Source organism: Salvelinus fontinalis, chromosome 4, assembly GCF_029448725.1.
Source record: "Salvelinus fontinalis isolate EN_2023a chromosome 4, ASM2944872v1, whole genome shotgun sequence".
NCBI lineage: Eukaryota > Metazoa > Chordata > Actinopteri > Salmoniformes > Salmonidae > Salvelinus > Salvelinus fontinalis.
The window spans coordinates 46413534-46427653 of NC_074668.1; the positions used below are offsets into that span (position 1 = coordinate 46413534).

A 14120-nucleotide genomic window follows, 5' to 3' on the forward strand; every position below is an offset into this window, starting at 1 on the left:
AGACATAGTTTGTGACAGTAGGATGGAATTATGGAACAGTAACAGGACATCACACTCACCCTCAGTGTGCATTCACCACACACTCGCTCGCACACGTGCTTGGACACACACACACACACACAGAGATGCACAAACACATGCGTACACACAAAAACCTACATCCACAGGCACGTCACACCAGTGGTGTAAAGTAACTAAGTAAAAATACTTAAGTCTATACTTTAACATAATTATTTTGTACAACTTTTACTCTACTACATTTCAAAAGAAAATATATACTTTTTACTCCCATACATTTTCCCTGACACCCAAAATCACTGGTTAAATTTTGAATGCTCAGGCAGGACAGCAGTATGGTACAATTCATGGGCCTATCAATACTGTATATCAGCCAATAATCTGGCGGAGTCACTAAACACAAACACTTCGTTTGTTAATTACATCGGAGTGTGCCCCTGGCAAAAAGTTGTCTTGTCTTGTTTGCTTAATACAAGGCATTTGATGTATAGCAATTACTTTAACTTTTTACTTTTACTCAAGTATGACAACAGAGTACTTTTTCCACCACTATACTTTAGTAAAACCTGATACTTTTACTCAAGTAGTATTTTACTGGGTAACTTTTACTTGATTCATTTCTACTAAGGTATGACAATTTAGTAGTTCTTCCACCACTGGTGCAAACACACACATACACTTCAGATCTTGTCCTCATTATGTGATCTGAGCTGACTGCTACTAACTACATATTTGGAGAATCTGTTTCTTTTTTAAATATGTCTAACTGGGTGGGTGGGAGGTTGTTACATAACATTTTATTCATTCCAAAAGTACAATGTTATTTTCTGAGTGGCGTGGATAACATTTTCTCCTTTGTGTGCAGAGTCGAAGAAGACAGTTTTAGCAGGCTATGGTTATTAGTCATTGACAAAATAAGGCTTCATAAAACCTTGGTCATTCTTGAATAAAATGTTTGCTTACATTTTAATTATTTTTCACAGATGATCAGTTCAAACATACAGTATTTCTATAAAATAGTATAGTGTTTAAAAAGGCAACTTACAACACATGCAAAATAATAGCATTTCAAAAAGAAAAACACTGTTCACTGTCCTCGTTTAATGCCAACAAGAAAATAAACCGTTTTCACAGATAAGACACATAACAATGCATTCAGAAAGTATTCAGACCCCTTGACTTTTCCACATTTTGTTATGTTACAGCCTTATTCTAAAATGGCTGAAATTGTTCATGGGGAAAAAACTATCGACTCACAATACCCCCATGCTGACAAATCATTTTTTTATTAATTTAATTTCGAAAACTGAACTAAGTATTCAGACCCTTTACTCAGTACTTTGTTGAAGCACCTTTGGCAGCGATTACAGCCTCAAATATTCTTGGGTATGACGCTACAAGCTTGGCACAGCTGTATTTGGGGAGTAACTCCCATTCTTCTCTGCAGATCCTCTCAAGCTCGGTCAGGTTGGATGGGGAGCGTCGCTGCACAGCTATTTTCAGGTCTCTCCAGAGATGTTCGATCGGGTTCAATTCCGAGCTCTGGCTGCGACACTCAAGGACATTCAGAGACTTGTCCTGAAGCCACTCCTGCGTAGTCTGGGCTGTGTTCTTAGGGTCATTGTCCTGTTGGAAGGTGAACCGTCATCCCAGTCTGAGTTCCTGAGGGCTCTGGAGTAGGTTCTCATCAAGGATCTCTGTACTTTGCTCCGTTCATATTTCGCCTCAATCCTGACTAGTCTCCCAGTCCCTGAAAAGCATCCCCACAGCATGATGCTGCCACCACCATGCTTCACCGTAGGGATCGTACCAGGTTTCCTGCAGACGTGACGCTTGGCATTCGGGCCAAAGAGTATAATCTTTGTTTCACCAGAGATGGTTGTCCTTCTGGAAGGTTTTACCATCTCCACTGAGGAACTCTAGAGCTCTGTCAGAGTGACAATCAGGTTCTTGGTCACCTCCCTGACCAAGGCCCTTTTCTCCTGATTGCTCAGTTTGGCCGGGTGGCCAGCTCTAGAAAGTCTTGGTGGTTCCAAACCACTTCCATTTAAGAATGATGGAGGGCACTGTGTTCTGTGGGACTTTAAATGCTGCAGACATTTCTTGGTAGCCTTTCCCAGATCGGTGCCTCGACACAATCGTGTCTGAGCTCTACGGACAATTCCTTCAACCTCATGGCTTGATTTTTGCTCTGACATGCACTGTCAACTGAGGGACCTTATATAGACAGGTGTGTGCCTTTCCAAATCATGTCCAATCAATTGAATTTACTACAGGTGGACTACAATCAAGTTGTAGAAACATCTCAAGGATGATCAACGGAAACAGGATGCACCTGAGCTCAATTTCAAGTCTCATAGCAAACAGGCTGAATACTTTTACAAATACAAACACAGAAATAGCTTATTTACATTAGTAAACATTTATACAAACCTGTTTTCTCTGTCACTATGGGGTATTGTGTGTAGACTGAGGCAAAAAATGTATTTAATATATTTTAGAATAAGTCTGTAATGTAACAAAATATGCAAACAGTTTCAGAGTGCACCGTATTAGATCAATACAATGGAATGGAATGCAAACTCAAGTTTGTTCAAAGAGCTAAAAAAGAAACATAGCCCTGACATTTTTCCCAAAAGTACCAACGATAGGTTAGATCAGTGTTGCCCAATCCTGGTCATGGGGATTCAAAATGTTCACCGCACACATATTTTGGTTTTTGCCCCAGCCCAACTGAATAAACTAATCAAAGCATTGATGAGGAGCTGATTAGTTGAATGAAGTGTGTTAATGCTAGGGCAAAACAACAAAAATGTGCATCGCTGTGGGTCCCCAGTATCAGGATTCAGGAAAACTGTGCTAGATGTACACCGGATTGTTGTACTGTAATACTCTTACCATTCCTTCATCTTCACCCAGAGTTCAAAGGCTATTCCACTCTGCTTTTAAAGGGTAGAACAGAATATAGTGCACTTGGTACCTTCATACTAGAGAACACCTATACAGAAATTAACTTACGGCAGCCAGAGACTTGAGGTGACGTGATACGAGTTGATAATATTGTACTGTAATTTTTCAGTGGTATTTACCTGTTAATACTCATTACGCACTTATTTGAGTGGTAAGGATACTGATACATAATTAAACATACTTTACCTACCTGCTAGTGAATGGTAAATAGTATGTTTGTTTCAATGTTACACAAATAACACAAACTGTAGTTATTGTGAGTATTGTTTGGTTATTTTAAGGTAAATATTAGGTAAGAAGTAGTGGAATGTAAATTAAAGTGTAACTCATGATTTGTCTCTCTTGGCCTATACAGTATGTAAACTTCAGTTCTTAAATTAGTTTTGACCTAGGCAGTGGTCCATCGTTTGACCGCAGTTGTGGTGAAATGAAGCCAAAGGCCACGTAGTATGGAATGTACTGTAGTGATAAAGTTTCTCCAGAGACATGTCCACACAGACACACGTGCACGCACACAGACACGCGTGCACGCAAACAGACGCGTTCGCACGCAAACAGACACACGCACACACACAGTCAAGCACGCACACACACAGTCAAGCACGCACACACACAGTCAAGCATGCACACACACAGTCAAGCACGCACACACACAGTCAAGCATGCACACACACGTCCCTGGTGACATCTATAGTTCTTCAAAGTAAGCCACTCTGGTCTTGGTGCTCTGTAGAGTTAGCTGTAAGAGAAAAATACATGAATTAGATCTCCAAAACACCATAAACATCTGACCAGGATCAGTTCTACTGCTGTACAACAGTGCTATTTCACACATGAAATAGCAGCTGGAGTTAGTTTTAAAGTGGCAAAGACTGTAAGGTGCCATATCCACTGACAAAAACAGACTTGGACAGGTTTTTCTATACTAGAAGTGACTTGTTAGCTGGCAATGTGGCTGTTTGTGAGGTGACATTATCCACCTGGGATAATGCTTAATCCACCTGGGATAATGCTTATCCACCTGGGATAATGCTTAATTATCCACCTGGGATAATTGCATGTACCACCTCACCTCTTGACAGTCTGTATTTACATTCAGCATTCTGACGGAACACGATGTTGAAGCCATTGTTTGTTTGTTATTTTGATTGAATCCTGACAATATTCGGATGGAACGTTGACCTTTATAGAATCCTGACTTAATCTAGACACTTGTTTACTCCTGGTTCCTTTAGTTGAACACAAGTTTCAAAGTTAAAAGACGTTATGGGGAGAACAAATCGAATAGAGAGCGTTGTCGTCTTGAAGGACACTTAATGGGCATGATTGTCTTGTCCTGTCAAATACGCAGCTCTGACTGTGATCTAAGGGAGTCACGATGACTGACATGTCTTTCTAGTCTACCTTTGCTTTATACTTTAAAACCGTCTCAGAAGTTTGGGAGAGTACCTCACGGCACAACGTCTCTCCCCCATGTGACCTACTTTTTGTGTGTATGTACTGTAAATTGTAAAGTATTTTGTCTGTAATGTCTTTTTCGTTATGTCGGACGCCAGTAAGACTAGCTGTCGCCATTGGAGTCGGCAAATGGGGATCCTAATAAAAATGGAAATAAAAAATATCAGAGGGAGCAGCAAGTGGTGGAGGTTTGAAGCACTATGGGATGAATCCAAAGTTGAGATTTGTGCATGTACTTTAACTCAAATCTCTGAACAAGTATCCCATTGATATCAATGCGTGATTATGAGTTATATCACCTTATCTTAAGTTTGTTAGGATTCTTGATGGACAAGAATTCTAACAACTCCCCACCCCCCGTCTAAAACCTCTACAGACTAAAACCTAATTCAGTCAGGTAAAACAGAAAATGTTTTTTTTCCTCCTGTCCCCCATTAACCTAATGTAGCAGGTGTAAAATAAACACTTGAAAGGATGCCCCGCATTCTGGTCTGGGCGAGAGAGAGAAACTGTCGGGGTATGTTCTCTTCTGGGGACTGTAAATAGCGAGGCACACATCCAAAAGTAAAAGTCGCATCACATGCTCTCTTCTTTTCCCCCTGAAAACTGGATGCTTCCAGCTTATCAGGGGGGCTGCCAGCTTAAATACTAGAGTGTGGGGGGGTTGGAAAACATTATTGGTGCTAAACTGTTAGCTAAATCTGTAGACACGGGTGTTCAAGCTCATCAAAATATACAATATGAGGGAGAGAAATGGATGTGCACAGTCTCTGTTTACCATCGTCTTATTTTACACCAGGCAGGTAGCCAAGCTTATAGACTAGTTGGCCACAGGCCTGACAGGGTAGAGTGTGTGTGTGTGTGTGTGTGTGTGTGTGTGTGTGTGTGTGTGTGTGTGTGTGTGTGTGTGTGTGTGTGTGTGTGTGTGTAGGTTCTTCTATCCTTGCGCGGACGTAAAATCCCCAATGTCCCCACAAGGATAGCAAAACAAGGAAAATTATGAGGACAAATGCTATTTTAAGCTTAGGTTAGGGTTAAGGTTATGGTAAGGTTAGGGGAAACAGAATTTTGAATGGACATTCATTTTAGGTCCCCACAAGGATAGAAGAACATAACGCGCGCGTGTGTGTCACCATATTGTATTTTCCATTTCCTCTGTTTAGTCATCATGCTGATATTAATACAGATACTTACAATGAGCCATTTCGCAAAAAGATAACATTAGTTTTAAGAGTGTTGAAGAGTAAGTAAGCCTTGTCGAGCCAGTTAATATTCTCGAAAGGTTATTCAATAAACAATCAATAAAGACTTTCTATCTACTCAATCACAACAAAGTCTATAGCTCTGTACCAGCCTAAGGAAATCAACCTAATCTTTACCTCCTAGCTACTCTTCCCAAACCCACCATGTGAAGTTCATCATAACTTATTTCATTTGTAGCCAAATAAACTGCGTCGTAGTGGGAGGACCACACACAATATCATTACGTGACTCCAAGTTTACTTCAATATGTGTTATTATATGAATATTTGCGCAAAAATGGTGTTTCCACCACCATTACTCGCATTATTAATTTTACCGACACAAAAAGATTCCACCATGTCGAACGAAAAAATTGTCTGGCGGCATTTATAAAATTGTTTCCATCACAGCTGTCAAGATTTTTTTTATACAGTATGATGTTACTTGCATAAAAACTGTGGAATGAAACGTGGTTAGTGATAGTTATTTCCTGCAACTTTCTGAAGAGGCAACGAAAATTCCCTGTGTCTGTGAATGTGCAGTACTTTGTGTAGCCGTTAGCGATGATGCTAATGACATTTCTTCTGGTAGATGGAAAGGCTTTCGCAAAAACTCTCAATTAAATGTTAACTACAAAGTAAACCATGCTTACCTGGCAGAATGATATCAGGATTATTTGCATTAATCCAGTGGGTATTTTCTTTCTTTCTACCATCACCATCACTGCTAAACAACAGCCTCTTGCTAGGTGCTGCACTGGAGTTAAATGGTAACCCCTCTTTTTCTCAGGGTAAACACACAGATAAACATACCACAGAGCCACATTGCAATGGCAGTGCAGTCTCAGTCCCCAACACAAATAGTATTGCTCACTGGCCCCAGTTCAATTAAACAAGCAGTGACTAAGCCCAGCTAAAGCTCAGAACACCCAAGGTGTTCCCATCCATTCCAATGACTGATCGCGGTGCTAAAATCAATTAGTGCTACTCAAACAAGTTTATTTTACACACGGAGACAGAAGGGGTGGCAGGGGGCTGGGAGAGGCGTTTTGTATGGATGTGCCAAAGCTCACATTTCACCTCAATGGTTTTACAGATTTAGCGAAGAATCTGAGGGTTGTAGATAACGGTTCAGGTTGTGAGCTTAATTTGTTAATTCCTCTTGATGATAGCAGAATAAATCTCTATGTGAAAGTAGTTAGACGGTTATCTAACGGTTATGTTTGATATGCAAGTCTGTGGTGTTTGAGTGGTAGGCTATATGAGTTGTGTGGGAGCAGTGTGTAAGGAGTGATGTGAGAAGTCTGTATGACAATTGTTTGTGCGAGATACACCCATGCATGTGTCATTGACACTGGATAGGCTAGCGACAGACATCATTATAAGGTGTACCTTTTTGAAGTTGCTGTGCTAGCTGGTGCCTCTCTTAGTGTTAGGTGTTTATGACGATTGTGTAAAACGTAATCCTATGTATGTGTGTGCGTGTGTGTGTCTGTCTGGGGAGTTATAGGGCTTACCTTTTTGAAGTTGCTGTGCTTGCTGGTGCCCTTCTCAGTGTTCTCGTTGTGGAGTATATCCAGAGGCGTTTCTCGCTCCTTCAGCTTCAGAGACTCTATCTCTGTCTTCAGCTCATTCAGCTGCTCTTGAAGGTGCTTACTCTTCTCCATGTACTCCACCCTGAGAGGACCACAGAAATAAGAATGACAATCCTCCACCTGGGTCATACAGGCCGAAACAAGAAAGTATTATCCAAACTTAAGAATAAGAAACATTTTTGAAATAGTTCTGCTACGGTGTGCCCTAATGAATAGAATCCTAAACAAGACCTTCAAGATGAAAATTGTTGAGTTATTAATCTTCCCATTTGACAATCTGTCATTTTGATTCATGAATATGACATAAAAACGGTTGTAAAATCTTGAGTAGCTGCTTGAATTTCATTGATTAAAATAAAGTTTTAGATATACAAACAAGATGATAGTGATAAAACAACATGTCTACATCATTATTTTCAGAACTTAAACATCCCGAACTAGTACAATCTGTGCCACATCTTTACAAACAAATATCAATGTACACTATAATATCCATTAATTATGAAATGAGTGCTTCTGACTGAAATGCGTCAACATAGTACCACCATGAGTCACGGTCCATGACATTTCCGTGCTCAACGCCTGATAGAGCACGCGGGACATGTCTCATTCTGTGGTGTACTGTACATGTGTACAATCAATCAGTATCTAATTGGATGAAGTCAGGTGGCAGGACAAAGAGAGTGGCCAGTGAGTGACTCACTTTTCTGTCTTGAGAGATGGGAGAAGAGAGATTAAAAGATGGAGAGAATTAGACAGGGAGTAGGAGACAGCGACAGAGCAAGAGCAGGAGATGCGGTTGACAAAGACGAAGACAGGCAGTCGGAGAAGGAAGGGGAGAAAGAGTGAGAGAGCGAGAGAAAGAGAGATCTGGAGAAAGATGAGGGACAGAGAGAAGAAAATGACAGGTGAATAAAGGACAGAGAGGGAAGGTTACTGTAGAGTAAGTACATCTGATTGGATGAAGTCAGGCAGAAAGAAAGGCAGTAATGAAGTCAGGTAGAAAGAGAGCCAGCTCCTCGAGATAGAGAGCAAGAGAGACGGGGACGAATAGAACAGAGACAAGTCTGTAATAGTGGTGTACATCTGATTGTTAATGCTGCAGGATGAAGCGAGGTGGTCAGTCACTCACTTATCCTTCTCGAAAGAGGAGAGAAGAGAGAGAGAGCAATAGAGACAGAAAGAGAAGGATGAGAAGACAGACAGAGAGAGTGAAGTGGTCAGTCACGCACTTCTCCTTCTCGATTTCCATGGAGAGGCGCTTCATGTCTGTGTCTTTGAAGTCGAAGCTCAGGTTCTCTCTGCTGAAGCTCAGGTCTGGAGGCATCGCATCACCTGGGATGGCCGAGGGCTGGGAGGAGGAGAGAAAGCGAGGTAGAGGGGTGGGGAGGGAGGGAAATGAGTGAGTGAGGAGATGGGAGAAGAGGGAGAAAATATAAAATGAGAGAGGGGGATAGTGAGTAGCAGCAGAAGAGGGTGACAGAGATAGAAGTAGATGGGAGAAGATAAATGGAAGAACAGGATGACAGAGAGAAGGATGGAGTGACAGATGCGAATGAATACTTTGATATGAGCGCAGACACACGTAACACACTTCGGAATGGTGACGGAGGCAAAATACCCTAGAATGCATTAGTCAAATCAACTATATCCCCTGAGCTTGTCTGATGCTTTAAGCGAAATGTTTGATGAAATAATTAAGACATAAATTACTAGAGCGGGTCCGAAAGCAATTGATTTGATTGTGCCGGGCCTGGCTCAGACTTGCTGCGCTGTGTTAAAAAAAAGACAGCGAGTGACTGTGACTAGCACCTGTTGTCGCCCTCTACTCCCTGCTGCAGCGCCACAGAACATCAACAGTGTGTATCACGCTGTCCGTGTTTTGCTAAAGCTGCAACATAATTACAGCCATTTCTGACTGAAAAGTTACTGTAAGTATTGAAATACGGTATTAAGACTAAACAGGATGTGCTCTTAGGCCTGCAGCTCGATGGTGGTTATACCAGGCTGCTATACTAAGCCTAATAATGAGAATGACATTATTTATTATAATGATCATAATAATAAGAAGAAGAAGGATATCAAGGAAAAAATAGGGTTATTATTATTATAAATATAATTTCTGACAATTTGGAAGTGTTAACAGCAATAACTAAATTATAAATAATAAGAGGCTGATCTAAAAAAAGTGTAAAGCCTTTATTACAGCATAGCAAAGAATAAAAACAGCAGAATTTGTTAATCCGACATGTGGTTGCGTGAGGCTTGGTGCTCACGGAGTCAGTAAGATATTAAACAAACACTCAAACAGGCAACAGAATCCGTCTTTAAAAAATATATATATATATATATATATATATATATATATATATATATATATATATATATATATATATATGATTTATAAAGCCAGGCACATAACAGTTATGCTATTGATTATAAACCTAATAAAGTTGGTTTCCTCTCTCCTCACTTTTCTATAGGCAATTAAAGCAAGGGCTGTTTTCTCATCTCCTAACTCTGATGCTGCCTCTGCCGCATTGTTCTCAATACCAATATGCTGGTTAACTTTGCTATTATGCACACAGCAACATGGTCTAGGAAAAGTCACCAATTCAACCCGAACTGATGTCTTTCAGAACCATGGACAGAGACCACTATCCAACGCGGGAGAAAGTGCATGTTATAAAATAATATATTTTTGTTATTACATAACCATATAACCATATGCAGGGTTATATGGGCCGAAAATCCACTTTCACATAGGCACGTGATTGCAAAGGGCATCAGTGACTTAACAGCGCAATTTGCCAAGGCAAGGAACTCTGAGCGCAGCCCTATCAAGAAATCTGGCAGTGGCTTCTGATTAAATTCAATTTTCACAGAACTGCTCGTAGCAATTTCGATGAGGCGCTCTTGTTTAGATATTGGTAAGTGGACTGGAGGCATGGCATGAAAGGATAACGAATCCAGTTGTTTGTGTCGTCCATTTCGGGAAAGTACCTGCGTAATTGCGCACCCAGCTCACCCAGGTGCTTTTCTATATCACATTTGACAATGTCTGTAAGCTTGAGTTCATTTGCACACAAAAAAACATTCAATGAAGAAAAGACCTGTGTGTTGTCCTTGTTAATGCAGACAGAAAAGAGCTCCAACTTCTTAATAATAGCCTCAATTTTGTCCCGCACATTGAATATAGTGGCGGAGAGTCCCTGTAATCGTAAATTTATATCATTCAGGTGAGAAAAAACAGCACCCAGATTGGCCAGTCGTGTGAGAAACTCGTTATCATGCAAGCGGTCAGACAAGTGAAAATTATGGTCAGTAAAGAAAACTTTAAGCTCGTCTCTCAATTAAAAAAACTTGTCAATACTTTTCCCCTTGATAACCAACGCACTTCTGTATGTTGTAAAAGCGTTACATGGTCGCTGCCCATATCAGTGCATAGTGCAGAAAATACACAAGAGTTCAGGGGCCTTGCTTTAACAAAGTTATCCATTTTCACTGTAGTGTCCAACACGTCTTTCAAGCTATCAGGCATTCCCTTGGCAGCAAGAGCCTCTCGGTGAATGCTGCAGCATATCCAAGTGGTCGTCGAGAGCAACTGCTTGCACATGTTACCACTCCACTAGGTCCCCCTGTCATGGCTTTTGCACCACAGATACCAACACATCTTGACCACCAAAGTCCATTTGATGTCACAAAGCTGTACAGTACATTAAAAATATCCTCTCATGTTGTCCTGGTTTCCAGTGGTTTGCAGAAGAGGATGTCTTCCTTAACTGACACCCCATAGACGTAACGGACATATACCAGGAGCTGTGCCAGGCCAGCCACATCTGTTGACTCATCCAGCTGTAACGCATAGAATTCACTGGCTTGTACGCAAAGCAGTAATTGTTTCAAAACATCTCCTGCCATGTCATTGATGCGTCGTGAAAGTGTTGTTTGATGAAGTAATTGTCTGTATAGTTTTTTGGGCCTTTTCCCCCAGCATTGTCCCAGCCATATCTGTGGCAGCAGGAAGAATTAGGTCCTCAACAATAGTATGGGGATTGCCTGTCCCAGCCAGTCGATAGCTCACCATATAAGATGCTTCAAGCCTCTTCTTATTAATGGTGTCTGTTGCTTTTATACATGTCTTACTACTCGACAGTCGTCTTTATTCTCGCTCAAAAAACTCCTGTGGCTTATTTTTCAAATTGTCATGTTTGGTTTCTAATGTTTGGTTTCTAAATGTCTGCGCAAAATTGAAGGTTTCCCGTGAGAGAGTACCGGTTAATGTGATTGGATGTTAATTAATTGTGTTACATAAAACACTACCTATCTTTCCTTACATTTATGATACTGTTTATCGTTATATGATATTCCAAGCATTTAACATTTTTATTACACATTGAACTTGATCCTGTAAATTACTGGATATTGCTGTCGGACACTTTTTGTATGGAGATCTCGGAAGTGAACTGTAACCTCGTAACATTTCGTATCTTTCTATGTTACGGTGTAAAAACAGTTTATGGGCACACATATCCAAAATAATGTTGGGAGATTGCAAAATCTAATGCTTCAAACAGAAAGAGCAACTTTAAGTTGATTAACAAAACTAAAATCCATTCTGTTATTAAGTTACTAGAGAACATTCTCACACTACATCAGTTGATTCAGGAAAGATTTTTCTGAATGACAATCAAGTGATAAAGAGCTTGTGTGATACCGCACGCGATTGAACAACAGCCAAAGTGTTGGAATTCATGTTGATCTCAAGGATTGACAACATTTGTGTGTCTGTTGTTACGGGGTCAAGATAAATAGCCTGTCTTTTCCTGGGGATTCTTGAGGTAAGATTACAATGACAGCTGTAGCCTAGTTGTCTGTTTGACTTATGGCAGATTTGTTACATTGAGCAGATAGTGTCAAGTTCATGAGAAAAAGTAATGGGCGATGGAACGCTAGTTGACTTGTGATGGGACAGTGAGGTAGAGCCATCGTCATGCACAACATGAGTGCAATGTGCATACAATACATTCACTTCTAAAGGATTTCCCAAAAAACGTTCCCATTAAATGTTGATTGCAATTAAAAAAGAACTGTCAGAATGGTATCAATTGGGTGGGCGTTAATTCTGCAAACTCTCCCATCACATGTCTAGTAGCCAACAAAACCCCTAGCTAAACAGTCAATTGCAAGGTGTGCAGTTGAATTAAAGGGGAACTACAGCATTTTTTGCAAGGCGCACAATTGAATTAAAGGGGAACTAAACCAATTATATAAATTTATTTTACTCAAAGTGGGTCTACTGATATGTTTTAAGCATTTGTTGTTTTTCTATAAAAAGTGATTTTGAGAGGGAAAATCAGATTCTTTGGGGAACATTTCCTAAACTATTTCATAGGCCGACTTGTTGTCCTTTTATTTATGATTAATATACAGTATATGATATTATCATAATTGTACATAGCCTGCCAGAATACATTGTTAGACAGTTTTAAAATAAACTTTAATGCATTTGATTGGATTTTGTGTGTCGTATTTACAATAAAATGTTACAAGTTCAAAGTTACATAATGGCATAAGTATAGTCGCAGGAAGTAGGGGTGACGCAGCACCTCCTGATGAATCAGTATTAAAATACAAATGTATATTTATACTCCTGTATGAGCGGAGAAAAATACTCAGCAGAGCGGGGAGAAAAATTGAGGACATATTAAACAAAGAAAAAAATACAATAAAACAGACATGAGATGTCCCTTGCTTGTAGTATACTAAAAGAGGAATGTTTCAAGCAGACTGTGAGAAGGCAAAAAAGCTACAGCAGCAGAAAAAAATGTATAACGCCAGAGCTTCCCAGCAAGAAAATCATATTTAAATGTATATCAATCCATTTCGAAAATTTGACCCTGATGTCACATTGGTCACTTTATTTATAGAAAGACCCATTTAGAGTGCCTTGCAAAAGTATTAATCCCCCTTGGCGATTTTCCTATTTTGTTGCATTACAACCTATAATTTAAATAGATTTTTATTTGGATTTCACGTAATGGACATACACAAAATAGTCAAAATTGGTGATGTGAAAAAAATTACTTGTATAAAAAAAAAGTGCGTGCATATGTATTCACCACCTTTGCTATGAAGCCACTAAATAAGATCTGGTGCAAACAATTACCTTCAGAAGTCCCATAATTAGTTAAATAAAGTCCACCTGTGTGCAATCTAAGTGTCACATGATCTGTCACATGATGTCAGTATATACACACACACACACACACACACACACACACACACACACACACACACACACACACACACACACACACACACACACACACACACACACACACACACACACACACACACACACACACACACACACACCTGTTCTGAAAGGCCCCAGAGTCTGCAACACCACCAAGTAAGCAGCACCATGAAGACCAAATAGCTCTCCAAACAGGTCAGTGACAAAGTTGTGGAGAAGTACAGATCTGGGTTGGGTTATAAAAAAAGATCCAAAACATATATATTTTTTTGTTGAAAGAATATGGCACCACCAAAAACCTGCCAAAACTCACAGACCAGACAAGAAGAGCATTAAACAGAGAGGCAACAAAAAGACCAAAGATAAACCTGAAAAAGCTGCAAAGCTCCACAGCGGAGATTGGAGTATCTGTCCATAGAACCACTTGAAGCCGTACACTCCACAGAGCTGGGCTTTACAGAAGAGTGTCCAGAAAAAAGCCATTGCTTAAAGAAAAAAATAAGTAAACACATTTGGTGTTTGCCAAAAGGCATGTGTGAGACTCCCCAAACATATGGAAGGTACTCTGGTCAGATGAGA

General features: G+C 40.1%; 1 protein-coding gene across 4 annotated transcripts in view; it reads right to left on the reverse strand.

Annotated features, from left to right (window-relative positions):
* Window positions 1-954: 954 nt before the first annotated feature.
* The window catches only part of nf2a (NF2, moesin-ezrin-radixin like (MERLIN) tumor suppressor a), a 64250-nt gene continuing 51084 nt past the window's right edge, over window positions 955-14120 (reverse strand). For 3 of the 4 annotated variants that reach the window (XM_055920347.1, XM_055920346.1, XM_055920348.1), the window contains exons 14-16: window positions 8515-8633; window positions 7205-7364; window positions 955-3727 (exon numbers count right to left, since the gene is read on the reverse strand). In XM_055920347.1, coding sequence (XP_055776322.1) covers window positions 3677-3727; window positions 7205-7364; window positions 8515-8633 — 330 coding nt within the window. In that variant the 3' untranslated portion in view covers window positions 955-3676. Of the gene's footprint in view, window positions 3728-7204; window positions 7365-8514; window positions 8634-14120 lie in introns of those variants that run through there. The other variant, XM_055920349.1, reaches the window with a different exon arrangement.